The 18,160-nt window shown below is 36.2% G+C and overlaps 1 protein-coding gene across 1 annotated transcript in view; it reads left to right on the top strand.

Annotated features, from left to right (window-relative positions):
• The first annotated feature begins 30 nt into the window (after nt 1-30).
• Nucleotides 31-18,160, top strand: part of Nufip1 (nuclear FMR1 interacting protein 1) — a 47,023-nt gene continuing 28,893 nt past the window's right edge. The window contains exons 1-5 of the mRNA XM_076872395.1: nt 31-471; nt 3,106-3,188; nt 4,558-4,656; nt 5,719-5,781; nt 6,654-6,730. Coding sequence (XP_076728510.1) covers nt 63-471; nt 3,106-3,188; nt 4,558-4,656; nt 5,719-5,781; nt 6,654-6,730 — 731 coding nt within the window. The 5' untranslated portion in view covers nt 31-62. The remainder of the gene's footprint in view (nt 472-3,105; nt 3,189-4,557; nt 4,657-5,718; nt 5,782-6,653; nt 6,731-18,160) is intronic.

Genomic DNA, 18,160 nt, shown 5'->3' with positions numbered 1-18,160 from the left:
AAGTGATGTGTAAGGCCTGTTACACAGACGCATGCTGGGCTCCCAGCTTAGAAGAAGGTAGCATGGCAGAGCCAGCTAGTAATTTTATGAGCCCTCCGGGGTGGTTTCCAGCCCCTGAACCGACTCCCAGGTTGGGGCCCATGAGCAACGCCGCCCCTCCGCGGGACAACTGGGTGTTCTGGGCAATGCTGCCACCAATGCCGCCTCCTTCGTTGCAGCCCGCGGCCAGATCAGAGCACTCATTTGAGGCGCAGCCCGGGATGAAGGTCCAGCCTCTCTCCGGGGCGCCACCCCCCTTTGATGCCCAGATTCTGCCCGGGACGCAGCCCCCCTTCGACTCCCAGTCCCCCCTTGATTCTCAGCCTCAGCTCAGCGGCCAGCCTGCTTGGAAGTTCCAGGCTTCGACATCTTGGTCCTGGGGACAGTCTCCTGGTGCTTTCCCTCATCAGCAAAACTCCTGCAATCCTCCAGGTAGGCTGTGGTTCCTTGTGGTACCACCCTTTATCCCGCTTTCTCTTCCTCCCAACCCCATTCCTTTTTTCCCCATTATCACTCTGCCCTGTACTCTTGGAGTCTGGTAATTGATGTCTCAAAGTATGTTCTAATGGAATGATTCCCCTGCCTGCTCTTTCATTAGCTGTTGTTTCTTGAATTCCACCTATATACGAGGAGCTGAGAATATAGCAGTGAAGAAATAAAAAATCCTGTCTTTATGGAGCTTAATATCTCCCTAGTGTAGTAAGATAGACAATAAACAGAATTGTGAATTAGAAGGTAATGAGTGCTATTGAGAGAGATAAAGAAGAATAATGGTGTAATTTTAAATTTTATTGGTATTCATTGGAGCAGATTTCTGGGAGGTGAGAGATCAGAACTATGCGTACTTCTGAGGAGGAATGGAGGCAGAAGGAAAAGTAATGGTGAAGGCTTTCAGGCAGAAGCTGTACATCTGATTGAAAACTACTGTGGCTAGAGAAGACTGAGCCTGGGGTACAATTGTAGAAGATTGGGAAGGAGGGCAAATTTCATAGGTCCTTGTGGATGAGGGTAGAACTTGAGGGCAGACTTGGTAGGTCCTTGTAAATGATGAGACTTTGGCTTTTATTGTTATGAGATGGGTAGTGCAGGAGAGTGTCCTGATCTGATTTGTATTTTAAGAGGAACCCTACTGGCTGTTGATGGGAATTGACTGAAAGGGAGATGGTTAGAAAGTTACTGCAGTTGTTCCAGTGATATTGGGGACTTGGATCAGGTAGAGATCTGGGGGTGAGAAATAATCAGATGAGAACTAATCAGACTCCAGATATATTTTAAAGGAAGGATCAAAATGATTTGCTGAAAGATAGAATGTGGTGTATGAGAGAAATTTTGCCAAATGACTGGAAGGATGGAGTGGTTATTAACTGAAATAGGGCAGAGTGGATGAATCAGATTTAGAAAACTAGGAATTGAGCTTGTAAAACAAAGATTGTTCACTTAAAATCATTATCCAATTCATTATAAAACCCAGTATACATTAAGTTGAATTCAAACAATTAGTGTTTACTGTGTACTGGATGTAGGAATATGAATTTGCTAGGTCAGATTTGATGTGTATAAATCACAGCACAATATGTTGGATGATAGAGGCATATAAAAGGTAGTTTTTAGAGTGCAGAGAAAATTGGGAAAAGTTTTTAGAAGCCTCAGGAGATCTGTAGAATTTGGGAAGAGCTACTTCTTAGGTGGAGTTAAAGAGGTATCAGTATAACATGAGTTTTAGAGATTGTAGTGTTCTGGTGTGACTGAAGCAGAGTATGTGGAAATTATGGGGAAAGGGTGGGATGAGAAAATAAACTGGAATCTCACTTTAGGAAGCCATTTGCAGATTTTTTTGGATCTTGGGTAGTGTTGAGAATAGAACGGAAGGCCTTCTGCATGGTAGGCAAGTGCTATACCACTGAGCTATATCCCCCCTTATTTGCATATTTTTGACCCTGATTGACATGATTGGAGAAATATTTTTGTGATATCAAAATGCAAGGTCTGTTAGAAGAGAGGGGTTAGGCACTGGAAGACAATCTAGAAAGCTGGCACAGTAACATAGGCAGAAGATCAGGGTTTCTAAATCATATCATGAGAATGGAAGGGAGTAGAAAGGGTGGGATTTGAAAGGAGACATACTTCACAACTTTTTGTTTTCCTGGTGTGAAATTGATGCTTGCCGCAGTCTGGCGTACGGGCCACCAAATGCCACAGTTTGGCTGGACACAAAATCATGAGCCACTCACAGCTTTGTATATTCAAACAGCAATTCTTTATTCCCGATCTCACACCAGCCCTCCACAAACACGTTCTGGGGAAATCCACGTTCTCCGCCAAATTCCACGTTCTGGGCTCTGAATACTCTTCTGAATCCCAAGGAACAGCAACTCAAGGATCGGGAACTCAAGGATCGGGTGCACCTGAGGCAGCAGGATACGCCCTATTCCCAGCAGGAATAACCTTAAACCTGGAACCTCCCTAAACCCAAGGAGCTGGAATACTCCCTAAGCCCAGCAGGATACACCCTAAACCTGGATCCGCCCTGATCCTTGAGCAAGGTCACCTTTCACGCAATGTCACTGCAAATGCCCTGGGTCATGCCATGTGTCATACCTACTTGGCAATGGCTCTCAGCAGATGCTGAAGGATTAGGACTAGGGATTTCACTAGTTACATTTCTTTCTTTCTTTCTTTCTTTTTTTAAAGCATTTTTTAACCTTTATTTATTTATTTTTTATGTGGTGCTGAGGATTGACCCAGTGCCTCACACAACCCTACCCCTCACTGGTTACATTTCTAATATTTAAAATAACTCAAAGAATTTCATCAGGTTTAGAGTGTTCATTCCTGTACTAGGTACCTAACACATGTATGGACATGTAATCTCACCAGTATTTCTTCATTTGAAAAAATCATTAACTAATCATAGTCTTTGCTAATTTGTTAGAACTGCTATTCTTCTTATAATGGGTAGTTTACCAGTGTTTTTACTCAAGTATCTGTGATGTAAATTAAAGAGTAAATTAAATTGTAAATAATTGAGCAGTTGCAAACATTAATGGATCTGTTTTTGTTTTTCAGTTAATCATTCTTATTTTCCACCAAAATATGATGCAAAATTCACTAATGTTAACTTCTCTCCTGGCAAAAAACAGAAAAAAAAGGTATTTCTAAGATTTCTTGACTATGATGCTTTGATTCTTCTGTTACTATTATTTTATCTTTTGTTTCTATCATATCTATTTCAATGTTTTGCATTCATTATTGACATAGTAGAGCTTTGCTGCAATAGGATTTTTAAGGATCTTAGCTGTAAGTAAAGACTTAAAGCAAAATTATTTTGAAAAATGAGTGAAGAAATTATAGAACAAGAAAACACTGAATCTTTTTCAATACAATATTAGGAGTAAAAATAATTGAGAACTAAAATTACAAATACTGTAAATGTTATAGAATTTGATAATTTAAAAACTTACTAGCAGATTGAGAAATGAGGGATGGAATTTTGGGAGATTAGAAGTCCAAATTTTTTCTTATAAGCACGTATTTAAAAACACACTATAAAGACACAGACCTTTTGTTTTTTCATAATCTTTTTTTAACAGAGAAATGCCTTTTAGGAATGGGTGTCTATAGTAAAAAAGTAGTAGCTTCTGTTTCTTTTTCTTGCATTAAAATTGGGTTAATTTAATATTTATAACTTAAAACTGTTTATATTTAGTTATCCTGTATGCATAAAGTAATATCTGAAACTCAGGATTTTTGTGCTATAAATGTTATTTATTGTTTATTCATTTTAATATTTCAGTGTTTTCAAAAGTGGGCATCTATCATTTTATGAAAATGTCTTATTTTTAAAAATGAGCAACAGTTTAACCACACTATAATTATATGCTTATACTTCAGAAGCATAATGCTGTATTAAGATAACTTCCTTTATTCTATAGTTTACAGATCAGATCTTTTAAATTTAAAATCTGTAAACAATACTATTAGTTTAGAATAAGTTGGATCCGTCTACAACATGAATTTAGTGTCCTTCACTTGACATGAAAATTTTGTGGCTTATGTTTACAAAATATTGTGCAAGTGCATATATTTATTAACATAATCCTAGCATTAAAGAATTGGAGTTCTATTTTCTATATATTCTATCATTATAATAAGCTTTTTATTATGTTTAAGCATGAAAATAGCAAATTGTGACTCAGAAACAACTAATCCTTACCAAAATGATTCTTTGTCCCCCTTCTGTGATTTTTAAAAAAATTCATGAAATAGTGCTTTACCTAAAAGATGAAATGTAAGTTTGCCTTAAATATTTATTTTTAGATCCTTTGACATCTTTTGTACTGAGTCTTAATTAGATTGCCAATTCAAAATTGACTCATAGTTTACATTAGATTAAATCTAGTTAGATTTACATTTAGTTATATCACACAAGTATGTGTTACAAGGCAGATAGTTACATTTGTGTTATTGACTTGAGATTTCCCCCCAAAAGCCTAATCCCTCTTCTTTTTTTGTTTACAGAAAAGAAAGGAACAAGTTTTTCACTTATTTTGTGATACCTGTGATCGTGGTTTTAAAGATCAAGAAAAGCATGACAAACACATGTCTGAACATACAAAAGTGGGTTTCCTTGGTTGTTCTGAAATTTATGTAGCAAAATGAAATATATATTTTAAATATTTTTTTGACAGAAAATTCGGAGTGTGTGTTTCTTAAAAGTTCGTAGTTGTTATAGAAATGTTCTTTGATGACTTGATGAATAGAGACAGTGGCATTGGAGTTTGTGGTTTGAGAGAGGGATGCCCTCTGCTTCAGGGATAGTAAGATACCAGCATAGAAGGGAGAGGTGGCAGCTCTTTGAACATGAGCACCTCCACTGCTTATTAAAAGTTAGGTCCTTCCCTCTCATTGTCCTGTGCATCTTTGTAAATTCTTTTTCCTTAAAGAGGTTAAGGCTCAAGGTCAAGGTTAAGGATCCCTTGACTATTTAACCACACTATAATTTGCCTTAGCTCACCACCTTGTAAAGATGCTGTGGATCTTAAGTATTTTTTGAAAAATTTTATCTAGAATGTTTTTAAAAGTTAAAAAAAAAAAAGTTCTTAGTTTGAAAAAGTTCTCTCTTCATTTATAGAAATATTCTTCAACTTTAGCACATTTTATAGCATTGCTGATGTCAAGCTTTTTACCTAAATGAAGTAAATGAAATATACTGTGCTATATACTTTGAAAATGTTATTTCTTTCTTTCTCTTTTCTTTCTCTCTTCCTCTCTCTCCTTTCTTCTTTTCTTCCTTCCTTCCTTCCTTTCGATTTAACCCAGGGGTACTCTACTTTAAACTACTAGGGATTTAGCCCAGGAGTTGCTGTACTACTGAGCTATTTTTAATTTTGAGACGAGGTCTTGCTAAGTTGCCCAGACTGGCCTCCAACTTGTGATCCTCCTGCCTCAGCTTCCTGATTTTCTGGGATTACAGGCATGTGCCACCGTACCTTACCATCTTTTCTTTTTAAATACAGCTGTGCTTTGGAGTGATCTCTGTTTTGCTGTTGATATAAGAACAAAGTAATATGGCTGTATAGATGGATAATTATATAACAAGACCAGAATATATCTCTGTATATGTAAAAGGGTAAACTTAGTGTGAAAACATTAAATAGTCTTTTTAAACAACTGTTACAGTGTCCTGAAGTAGATTGCTCTTTTACTGCACATGAGAAGATTGTCCAGTTTCACTGGAAACATGTAAGTCTTTGTGTTTTTTTAAACTTTTTCTTTTTTTGGCTACGTGCTCTTCTTGTTCTTTCATGGCTTTTTATTCACTTGGTCTAATAAGAAGTAATATTTATGGAGTACTTAAAAATATAATATTCCTAAGAATCTTGCACTTGAGTTTTTTGACTCTAAATTCTGTACTGGTTTTATAACTTGCTACTTAATTTTTAAAAAAATTTTCTGGTTGTTGATGGACCTTTATTTTATTCATTTATTTTTATGTGGGGCTGAGAATCAGACCCAGTGCCTCCTACTAGGCAAGTGCTCTACCACTGAGCCACAATCCCAGCTCTTAAAATTTTTGTGTCTACTCATTTCTTCAGATGCCATCCTCAATATTGGTTGGTAAATTATTTACTTGGATATTTAAAATCAATTGAGAAAATAGGTTATATTAGCTCCCCATCCTGTAAAGATGCTATGGATCTTAAGTGTTGTTTGAAAAATTTTATCTAAAATGTTTTAAAAAGTTAAAAAAAAAAAAAAAAAGAAAGAAAGTTGGCTTTCCTTGGTTGTTCAGAAATTTATGTAGCAAAATGGCCTTTTATTTATATTTTTGATAGAAATTTGGAGTGTGTGTTTATATATGAAAAAAAGAAAAATTGGCTTTATAACTACAGTTATGTTACTCCTTTTGTTCCCCATCAATAACATTAATTTAAATATATGAGAAATTATTCCTTTTTCCTTAAAGGAAAAGTCATAATAAGGATGGTTAAAACCTGCTTAACTTAGTTTTAAAATAATTTCTGCTTATAAATTTAATGTTTGATACAAAGTTTTCCAGTCAATCAAAAGCACACAATATGCTTCCTGGTGTTCAGCAGGCTTTTTGCCCCTAGATGCATGCTCCTGGTATGAAGAAGATCAAGTTAGACACTCCAGAGGAGATTGCAAGATGGAGGGAAGAAAGAAGAAAGTGAGTATATAAAGAGTTCAGAACTAGAGAAATAAACTTCTTATACTGTGGCAAGGCTGGGTACTTCAAAATAATGGCCAGTCTGATCTTAATAACTTGTAAAAGGAAATTTATTTTTTTTTTTAACATTGCAAATATTCAGCTGAAAATGACTAGTCCTTCAGAGTTGGTACATAGTAACTTTAAGAATATTGCTACTTGGGGTTGGGATTGTGGCTCAGCAGTACAGCGCTTGTCTTGCATGTGTGAGGCACTGGGTTCAATCCTTAGCACCACATAAAAAAATAAAATAAAGGTATTGTGTGTCTGTCTACAACTAAAAAGAAAATATTTTTTAAAATTATTTTAAAAAATATTATTACTTGATTTTAAGATAGGCATGTATTTTTTATAAGTGTAGTTAAATTCATTGAATTCCTTTGTAATGTTAGCGCTAGGGAGCGGGACTATAAGCTAGTATTATATGAGATTATTACTGAATGTAGTTTTCTTGGGGAGACTTAATAAGAATTCTATTTAGATAACAAATATTTCATAATTGGACTATATTCTTTGAGAGGGAGCTACTATAAGCCACTATTAGATATTCAGTGACTGAGGCATTAATGGGTGTGTGCTTTTATTTTTAAAGTGTATAATACTTTGCTAAATTTATTCTTTTGATTATTCAATAGAGAATTGTTGAATGGTTGCTATGTGCTAGGCAAAGGGGATATAGCAATGAATAAGACACATTTGCTATCTATAAAAAGACCAGGAATTCATTTCTGTAATTAAAGTTTAAGAAATTTGAGCCTTTCATTATGGCTTGTGGTTTTAGATTTATAAGGTAAGAAAATTTAGTTGATTTCTAGCTAGAATATATTTATGAAAAATCCCACTAGGGCTCTGTTTTACTATCTTTTCAGATACTTCATCCTGAAGCAGAAGACTAAGGCTCAACTATTTTAGTGATCAGTGTACTTTTAAAGTCAAATGCTATTTTCCTGGAATTAAAAAATGAGAGCCTAAGATGAAAAGGAGAGAAGTTATTTTTAAAGTTCAAGAAAGATACTTAATACTCTTTGGACTAGCAGGTTGCATTTGTCCTTTGTTCAACTTAGAAATTTTCAGTTTAAATCCATTTTTTGCAGGTAGTGATGTGCCAGATGTTATCAGCTGGTTTCTAGTTTGATTTTCCAATGTTAGCAAGAAATCTCAGCAACCTTTGAAAATACGAGATCCTTGAGTAACTTCTTGACAGTAGTTTAACTTGAAATTTGAGGTAAATGTTCTGTATTTGAAAGAACAAAGATTTTGTGGGTTTTGACCAAGGTCAATTGTAAGCATTAGATTCTGTGAGAAAGTTAGTTATTGCCTTTTAAGACTTTAGAGATAATTCTGAGGGAAACCAGCTGACAATGATGGTGTTGAAGATTGTATCCTCTAGTTGGGTGGAAGTGGCCTATTAAGACACTTAAGATTTTTTGTTTTTCCCCTTGATACTTATCTCTGACTTTAATCAATTGGAGGACAATACATATAAGTGGTGCTTTCCCTTTTATAAAAGTTTAATTCTTTTGAGGGAAATGAAATGGTTACTAGTCAGCAATGATTATAAAGTAAATGAAGTTACTAAATTCTTATTGAGTCATGTTTTAAGTTTACTTAAGGCAATAAGGAAGGTCAGAAATGAACTTTAGATTTGCCAGCTTTGGTTCTTTTAGTTCTAGTGGTTGTATAAATTAAATTTTTACATAAATGGGAAACATGGAACCACTATTAAATTAATGGCAAACAACTTCAATGATTCTTCTACTATGTAGCTATTGCCCTCTCCCACAGTCCTCCACTTTTCTTCCCTTTCAGCATGGAAGAGGAAGAGGACCTCATGTAGTCTGGAAAGTTAGGGTTTTTCATGACTAAAGAAGGTTGATCTGAACTCAGGACTATAAAAAGATAAGGAGTAGACAGGGAGTAGTGGCCAGTGATTGGCATGTTCAAGGAGCTGAAAGTATAGTTAAGAAATTATAGAGCTTTAAAAAGGTGTCTGATGCAGGGATGGAGAGAACTGGTGTATGCCGAACATTTGGGAGGTGAAAATAGACAGTATTTAGTGATTAAATGGTTATGAGGTTGAGAAGGAGAGAGGTTTTGAGGGGACTTCCAAGTTTCTGGTCTGAGCGCTTCAATGAAAGATGGTAGCTGAGATAGAGAACCCTGGAAGGAGTCAGGGTTGATTTTGTATACTTTGATTTCATTGTTATTTTAGCTGCTTGAAGATGTTGAGTAAGCATTGATACTTGGCAGGCCTGGGTCAGAGATTTTTTTTGAATTATGGAGCTGGGAATGTGGAATAGATCCCGAGGGGTGAGAGGGAGGCAGGGAGAAATGAAAAGAGAGGGTAGCCTAACAGAGAATCTTGATCCTTTCCAACATTTAAAGGTCTAATAGAGATCAAATATATCTGTGGAGTGGGAGCCAGACAGGCATAAGAAATAGGACTTCCTATCATGGAACAGTGGAGGAGAGAATTTCAATAGAAAGATTGGATTAGCAATTGAGATTGCTAATGAAAGCTCACATAAAACAAGAACAAAAAGTGACAGTAGATTTTGTGACATATGTTGGACCTATGTTGATGGGGATTCCAGATGATTATTCCATGGCCCTTCTGTGAGCTTTCTGCCATCTGTTCGTAATTCTTTCTTCAATTCTAACATCCACCCCCAGTAATTCTTAACAAGAGAAGTTTTCTTTGCCACCTCCTCTTGGCATGATAGATGCTGCAAAGGTAGTGTGTATAGTTTGAACTCATTCACTACCTTTTAACCTTCAGATTTCCAGTGTTCTTCATGTCCATGCAGTTTCAGCCACTTACCTTCATGGCCACTGAATTTTCAAGTTAGACGTACTCCTTTTTTTTTTTTTTTTCTATTTCTTTTTTTAAAAATTTTTTTGGTAATTGTAGATGAACAGCATGTCTTTATTTTATTCATGTATTTTTATGTGGTGCTGAGGATCGAACCCAGTGCCTCACATGTGTAAGGCAAGCGCTCTGCCACTGAGCCCCATCCCCAGCCCCCATACGTACTCCTTTTTGATCGTCCCTTCCCACACATCCACCCACCTATTACTGTTACCCTCTGTGTGGGTTTGGACTAGTTGAGTCTTCCCATCCCTTAACTTGTATTTTACCTTCTTTCTTGCACTCCCTTTCTCTCTTCACTGCCTTACCCAACATAGCGCACTTCAGCCACTCGGGTCAGTACCTCAGTGCCCTTAAATAACATCATCCATTGTTCTTTATCTCACTCACCTGGCAGTCTTGACCCTGGTTCAATGTAAAGACGTTCTATGTCTTGTTGCAGAGAACCACACAATTGAAATATACTCTGCAAGTGAATGCCCAGCAGTGTTATCTGACTTAAGGAACTTACTTGACAATGAGAAGTTTTATTTTATTTTTTTTGTATTAGTTCTTTTGTGGTCGAAAATTAAATGTTCACTATATGTATGTTTCTTACTTATACAGGAGACTGTGTAATATAAACTTAAAATTTCTGTTAAACTGATTTTATCTTAGCAAGGTGAAAATAACAAATCAAAGCTCCTTAAAACTGGCACTCAGGATTCTAATGTGAGCTAGTTTATCTTTTTTGATTATTGTCACATTATTACTTAGGGAAATTTAGGGTCTCAGCCAAACTTGCTATTTATCATATTTCATACAGGTTTTTAGACTTTTTAACCTCTCAGTTTTCTTTTCCTTCTTTTTCCCATGCTGGGGATCAAACCCTGGGCCTTGGTCATGCTAGGAAACTATTCTTCCAGCTGAGCTACATCCCCAGCCCTTGACCTCTTAGTTTTGCTAATGCTTCTAGAAAATCTTTTTTTTTTTTTAATTTATTTGTTCTAATTTGTTATACATGACAGCAGAATGCATTTCAGTTCATAGTACACTAATGGAGCACACATTTTCATTTCTCTGCTTATACATAGAGTCACACCATTTGTGTCTTCTTACATGTACCTAGGGTAATGATGTCCATCTCATTCTACCATCTTTCCTACCCATGGGCCCCCTCCCTTCTCCTCCCTTCCCTTTGCTCTATCCAGAGTTCCTCCATTCTTCCTCTGCTCTCCCCCACCCCCATTATGGATCAGCATCCAATTATCAGAGAAAACATTTGGCCTTTGGTTTTTTCAGATTGGCTTGCTTCACTTAGCATGATATTCTCCAACTCCGTCCATTAACCTGCAAATGCCATGATTTTATTCCCTTTTAATGCTGAGTAATATTCCATTGGGGAGATATATATATATATAAACTATGATATATATATCATAGTTTCTTTATCCATTCATCTGTTGAAGAACATCGAGGTTGGTTCCACAATTTAGCTATTGTGAATTGTGCTGCTATAAACATTGATGTGCCTGTGTCACTGTAGTATGCTATTTTTAAGTCCTTTGGGTATAAACTGAGGAGTGGGATAGCTGGGTCAAATGGTGGTTCCATTCCAAGTTTTCTAAGGAATCTCCATACTGCTTTCCAGATTGGTTGTACCAATTTGCAGTCCTACTAGCAATGTATAAGTGTGCCTTTTCCCCCTACTTCCTTGCCAACACTTATTGTTACTTGTATTCTTAATAACTACCATTCTGACTAGAGTGAGATGAAATCTTAGAGTAGTTTTGATTTACATTTCTCTAATTACTAGAGATGTTGAACATTTTTTTTTTCATATATTTGTTGATCAATTATATATCTTCTGAGAAGTGTCTGTTCAGCTCCTTGGCCCATTTATTGATTGGGTTGTGTTTTTTTTTTTTTTTTTCCTAGTCACTGCTCTTAGCCCAGCAGAAGTCCTGCCATGTTGGGGGATATTTTTCCCCTCATCTCTTTAGAGGAATGTCTTGCTTTTCTTTCAATATGGAGTCCCCTTCTATGCCTATTTAGCATAGATGTCCCTTATTGCCTGTTGGCAAACTTTTTGCATTTGTTTTTTACTCTTGATTAAATGGTAAGCATTAGGTAAGAATATCTTTCACATGGCTTTTAAATATCCCAGGGTAACAGAGATATAAGGAATGCTTGTAAATATTAATAATGTAAGTGGGTTTTAAATTATTTTTATTTTGGTTGTGATTCTATTTTGTTGCATACAAGTAAGTGATTAGAGAAAGCTTGCTGAAATTTTGAACAATACTCATTGTTTTTAGAGAAGTTGGGCAGAAATGTGTTGATCTGATTAATAGTTATGGTTGCAAGTCTGTAATGTCACCAGTAGCACTTAAAATGTTGGATTTTTGAGCCTCAAATTCTCACCACATAGGACAGACCACTGAGACAAACCAAGTTATCTCTGAATGCACTGCTTTCTAAAGTAGCTTGTCCCAGCCTGAATGTAAACTGTGCCCCCTTGTGGTTTTAAGAAATAAGTGCTTAAAGAAAAATACTTCCACTGGCTGGAGAAACTTGACAATATTATTATTTGAAGGTGAAAACTAACTTAGGAAGTATGTATTTATATGACAGTCCCTGGTTAAAGACTAGTTTGATTTTCTAATGTTAGCAGGAAATCTCAGCAACCTTTGAATATGGATTAGTGGAAATTATGAAATCTATGAGTAACTTCTTGACAGTAGTTTAGCTTGAAATTTGAGGTAAATATTCAGTATTTGAAAGAGCAAAGGTTTTGCTATTTATGACTAAGGTCACCAAAAACAAACAGGAGTTGACTCTTGCCTTTAAGACTCATAACTCCAAGTGGAGATGTAGGAAAAATAAAAAAGAGGTGCCCATAAGACCATGGCAATCGAAGCATTAATTTTAGCCATGTAGGGACAATAATGTCTGGTCTTTCACAGGCACATCAGTTTGTTTTGCAGGGTTTCCTGTAAGAGGTGAAATGCTGCCCTAATTTGTTTTAAGGTATAATATAGCATAGTGTAGAATTCACCCTTTTTAATGGGTAGTTATGACAAATGTATAAAGTTACATAAACAGCACCACAAATATATATAATGGTGTTTCATCACCTCCAAATTCCATCATGTCCTTTGTGGTTGGCCTCTCCTGGCAACCACTTATCTGTTCTTTTTTTTTTTTTTTTTTCCCCTCAAAACTGTTGATTGAATCTGGGGGCACTTAACCACTGAGCCATACCCGTAGCCTCTTTTTTTTTTACTTTGAGACAGGGTCTCACAAAATTGTTGAGGCTGGTCTTGAACTTGTAATCCTCCTGCTTCAGCCTCCCGAGTTACTGGAATTATAAGTGTGCCCCACTGCTCCCGGCAAAACTGTGTTCTGTTCATATATTCATGCCTTTGCAGAGTGCCATGTATGTATAATCATGCAGTATGTGGCTTCTTGAGTCTGATTCAAGGTTTATCCATGTTCTTGTATGTAGCAAGATTCACTTTTTATTGCAGCATGTTTTTTTCTTTCATTGTGTGGTTGGTTGTATCAGTTTATTTATCCTTTTCCTAATTGAAGGTTGATTCCAGTATTTGACCTTTATAAAGCCTTTATAAAATTCATATATAATTTTTGTTTTGAGTATATGTTTTATATTTGACTTGGATAAATACCTGAGAATGGGATTGGCTCGTCATAATGTTAAATACATGTTTACCTTTAAAAGAAACTGCCAAAACTTTTAGTGGGAGGCATTTTAGACCAAGAAATGCCTTTTGAGCATGAAAAGTATTCAGATTAAAGTGGGTGGCTAGGGTGCAGTGGTGCTTGAATCAGTTAGGATCATGCTCCAGGAAATGGAACTTTACAACAGTGGCTTAGGACAAAGAGGTCTAAACAAACACACACACACATACACACACACACACACAGCAGAAAAGGCTGGGCTGCTGTTGTTGCTTGACAGCAGCATTGGGCATCAGCTCTCATTTTTCTTCAATAAGGTCTTTTTTTCATCTTGCCCACCAGAAAGTTTCCACATATCCAAATATTAAGCCCATATTCTAGGCATAAAGAAAGAGGCAAAAGGACACAGCCCACTTTCCCCCTTTTCATTGGGAAAGCAGTAGATGTGTTTTTAGCTCTAACCAGGAGATATCCATATAGATCTCATTGGCTAGAAGTAGGATGCTTTGCCACCTTCAGTGGCAGTGGAGTTGATGGGATGTCCCCAAACAAAATGGTTAAGGAACAGAGGAGAACATACAGTTTGCAATGTTTGCCTTGTAATTGGTGGCACAGTTTGAAGCTTTTTGAATTTCAAAACTGTTAGTGAAATTTGGAAGTAAATTCTGAATAAAGGGATGTTTACCATGCTTATTGATGATTCTTTTTATGAAGGACAGGTGGAGGTTGAGGAGATATTTAGCTCTAGTTTCTAGAATGTGGGCTAAGGGTACACTGTGACCAAATCAGAATTGCCTTGTAAAAGGAATGGGCAGTGTATTGAGTGAAAAGTAGAGTTATAGATTTGTGAATTTTAGAGATGTTTAAACAGAATGAGGAAATTGGGTGAGGGTGACAATTTTGGATGAGGTGTATTTGTTCCTATGATGTAGCTGTGTCCGTAAGTGCTCTGGCCCAGTACAGTAGATTACAGATTACACATCTGTAATCCCAGAGGCTCAGGAGGCGGAAGCTGGAGGATTGTGAATTCAAAGGCAGCCTCAGCAACTTAGTGAGGCCCTAAGCAACTCAGTGAAACCCTGCCTCTAAATAAAATACAAAAAAAAAAAAAAAAAAGATTGAGTGGTTAATGTCCTTGGGTTCAATCCCCAGTACCAAAACAAAACAACAACAAAAAAATTGCTCTGATATTATCTTTTTACACTTAGCAAATTCATCTAATGTTCTTCCATATCTTATTTCCCAAATTCTTGCTCATAGTATATTCTGAAACATTCATTAATAGAAAATATGGAAAATATTTCTCTCCTTTTGGTATGCCTGATAGATTTCTCAAAAATACACTAATGCTCTCCCCACCAGCAGTTTTATTTGTTTGGTTTTTGTTTCTGGTACCAGGAATTTAACCCTGGGGTACCTTACCACTGAGCTACATTCCCAGTTAAAAATGTTCAGTTTTTATTTTGAGACGAGATCTCACTAAGTTTCTTGCTAAGTTTCAGGCTGTCCTCAAAACTGGTGATCCTCCTGCCTCAGCCTTCCTCAGTTGCTGGAATTACTGGACAGAATGCACCACCACACCCACCTAATTAAAAAAAAAAATCTATTATGAAAACATACTTTCTATGTTTATGTTATTTTCAACTTCTAAAAAAAATGTTACTTGAACTCCTAAAAAGAGTGAATTCTACATTGGTATGTCAGAATACTTCTGTTTCTTAGAATTTTATCTTTCTTGTGAAAGCTACATTTTTTCTGAGGAACACACTGTACTCTTTGACATGCAGGAAAGATAAAGTCTTCGTGTGGTTGCTATATTAGAAAAACTTGCAGAATATTTCCCAGAGTAGAAATTTTAAAGTTGGAAGAAACTCTGTAATTTGCTTTGTTTATTGCTCCTTTGTCTTTAAAGAACACACATCTTTGTCTTTATCAATCATTATTTTTTTCATATTAGCCAAACTCAGTGGCCCACAAATTTAAAAACCACAAATCTTCCCTCTAATAGCTTACAAAACAATATATGTCTTTTGGGGAAAAGATAATTCTTTCTTAATTCCTGATCTGTGAGGTACAGATGTATGATTTGGCATTAGGTGATACTGAATGGTAGAGATTTATTTCTAAAGTTTGTTTCTAAAATCTTTCTTTTTTGGAAGCAGTGTCATATATTTCACAGCAGATAGGGAGTCCACTAGGTGGAGTAGTTGTAATTTTATTTTAGTACTCACTGTGGCCCAGAAGATCCTTTTGTGTCCCTAGTTTATGCAAAATTCCAACAGAGGCGGTTTGCTCTTTAATAAAGTTACATCTTTTTGAAGTTCAGAAAGTCTTTGAAATAGAAACACAATCATATCTTACGTTGAAGCAGTGTGTTTCAGTGAGAGTAAAGAGGGATTGTGTTTTACAGAGAATAAGCCTAGAAGAAAAGTCAATGAGTGGGTAGTAATTTGAGAATAAGGAAAAACTTGGAGAGCATAATGTGACTTGAATGATAAGAGCTGAAATAATGATTGATACAGTTTTGCCCATTTATGAGTTCTATAGTACGTAAGGATTGTCATCAGAGACTTAAGGTATAGGCAAGGGGGATGTCAAAGAGGATGTAAGAAGTGAAAGAGGGAAAAAGAAGAGGAGCATTTGATGTCAAGACCAGTTCTTGGGATATAGTAGTTTCTTTGTTATTTTGTATCGTCAAGAATCTGAACTGTATCATATCCTTTACTTTTCCTTATTTTTTTCTGTTTTATTTTGGTGGAGTAGGGCTTCCTGGTTGTTGTTGGTGTATGTGGCTGGATCTTGAGTTTCTGGTTTCCTTCCTTTGTGATAATTTTGTTTTCTAGTATCTTTATATTCCCTAATTTTTAGTTTCTGGGTTCCATATAAATAAGAATGGTACAAATTTTGGAAGAGGATTTGATTCTTTTCAGCATGAAAAATAGAATCTTATAACTTTGGAAGGAATATTTAAAAGATTCTTTACCTTTAGGAATATGATACTTTAATCTGCCAGAGCAAGAAAGTTAGCTGTTTTGAAAGCCTTCTACTGTCAAGTTTCCATAGAATCTTTAATGTCTCATTTAAGTAATTCTTATATCTTTTGAATCCACTTTCTGCAACAAATGTTTAAATTCTTTTCCATTGATAAGCACATACTTAGCATCTGCTTACCTGTACAAGATGCATTGCAATACAGATTGTATTGTGGGCTCTGTGGCCCACCATGTTAACCATCTGCAACACTCAGAACAAAAATAGCGAGGAAACACCATAAGGATAAATAAGAGAACTTGAGAATTGTGGCAGGGTTGAGGATCTCTGAGTTCCCTATCTAACAACTGTGGGACCTGTGAAAATCATCACTGTTTTTCTCATCATTTCTGCTTCTGCATAATCTGTCTTCAGATTGAGAACAGCTGGCTGCCATCCTCCCTGTAAGACTATTTTATTGTCACTTCTCATCTTTTACAGGCTGTAAATAGTTTCTTTCATCTTTCTTCAGAGGTTTTATTTTTTCACCCTCTTAATCAACTTGGAGTCTCTTCTGAATCTCTTCCAAGTTTTATTTTTCCTTAATGATCCTTTTCAGCTGAACTGACATAGTGCTTTGAGAATACTGACCATTTTTGAGTATTTTGGGAAGAAGAGTTCGTATTTGAACAAGAGCCAGAGTCCACTTCAAATAACCTTAGATTATGTGTGTTTTCTATAAGTATAGTCATATATTGCTGACTTGCTATCAGATTTTTATCTCCTGTGACCTTGATCTTTTCCTCTTAGGTTTATTTATATCTTGGACATTCATCATCTTTTATTTATGGAGGTTATTTTTCTTGGCTGGATATATTGCTTTGTACTGCCCTTATTGAAATTCATCACCTTTTTTTCTGATTACTTCACCACCTACCAGTGTCATTTCCGTTCCCATCTTCCAGTATGGCTAACCTCTAGGCCTTATATTTTATTGTCTGTACTACTCAAGTTAGTCATGCAGATGTTAAGAAGAAAAAGATGAAATGTCCTAGAAACAATGGCAGAACACAATTTGTTAAAGTTTCTCAAAATTTACCCTTATCAGTGGCCAGGCTGTGTGGTGAGAGCAGTCTGTGTTTCCGTTCTTTTGTGTTTTTTATATTTCAGTGCTCTATCTTCTTCAGCATCAGAGTTTGAGGCCTGTATCTCCACATAACTGTGCCAAGAAACAAAGAAAGCAATTCATCTTGCATATTGCTGTCAGATTGTATCTTAATCACAGCCTCAAACATATCTCTCCCAGTTCATAACTTTCTGTAGCTTTTCATCACCTGCTGACTTGGCCGGAACCTCCCTTTCCAGTCTGACTGCCTGTAACTATTTTAAGTTTCATAGAAAGTTATTCCCTGGGTATCTTTTGGACTTTCTGAGATCTTGATTTGTTTATATTGTTTGTTCTACTTAGAACACTCTGAAGCTCCCTTATGGTTGCTATTTCTTAACAGCATTTAAGACCAATTTCCTTCAAATTCCTTTCTTCCTGGATTTCTGCATTTTGATATAATCTTTCCTTCCCCCCACCAAATCTTTGTGTGTGTGTGTGTGTGTGTATGTGTGTGTGTGTGTTCGGCGGGGGGTGCTGGAGATTGAACCCAGGGCCTTGTGCATCTACCAACAGAGCTATTTCCCCAGCCCCCACCCACCAAATCTTTATAGTCTTTTGGGTACTTATTATATTTTGTCTTATGTTACAGCTGTTCTTGAGCTTTTCCTGTTCTTCCTGAGAGACAGTTTTTTGAGAACAATCACTTATTTTAAAAACTTCAAGTGTATCTAGCATATATTTGTATAAGTAACTGAATAGACTT

This window comes from Callospermophilus lateralis, chromosome 12 (assembly GCF_048772815.1).
Source record: "Callospermophilus lateralis isolate mCalLat2 chromosome 12, mCalLat2.hap1, whole genome shotgun sequence".
NCBI lineage: Eukaryota > Metazoa > Chordata > Mammalia > Rodentia > Sciuridae > Callospermophilus > Callospermophilus lateralis.
The sequence above is the reverse complement of the archived record's forward strand: the minus strand, read 5'-3'. Positions and strand labels throughout refer to the sequence as shown.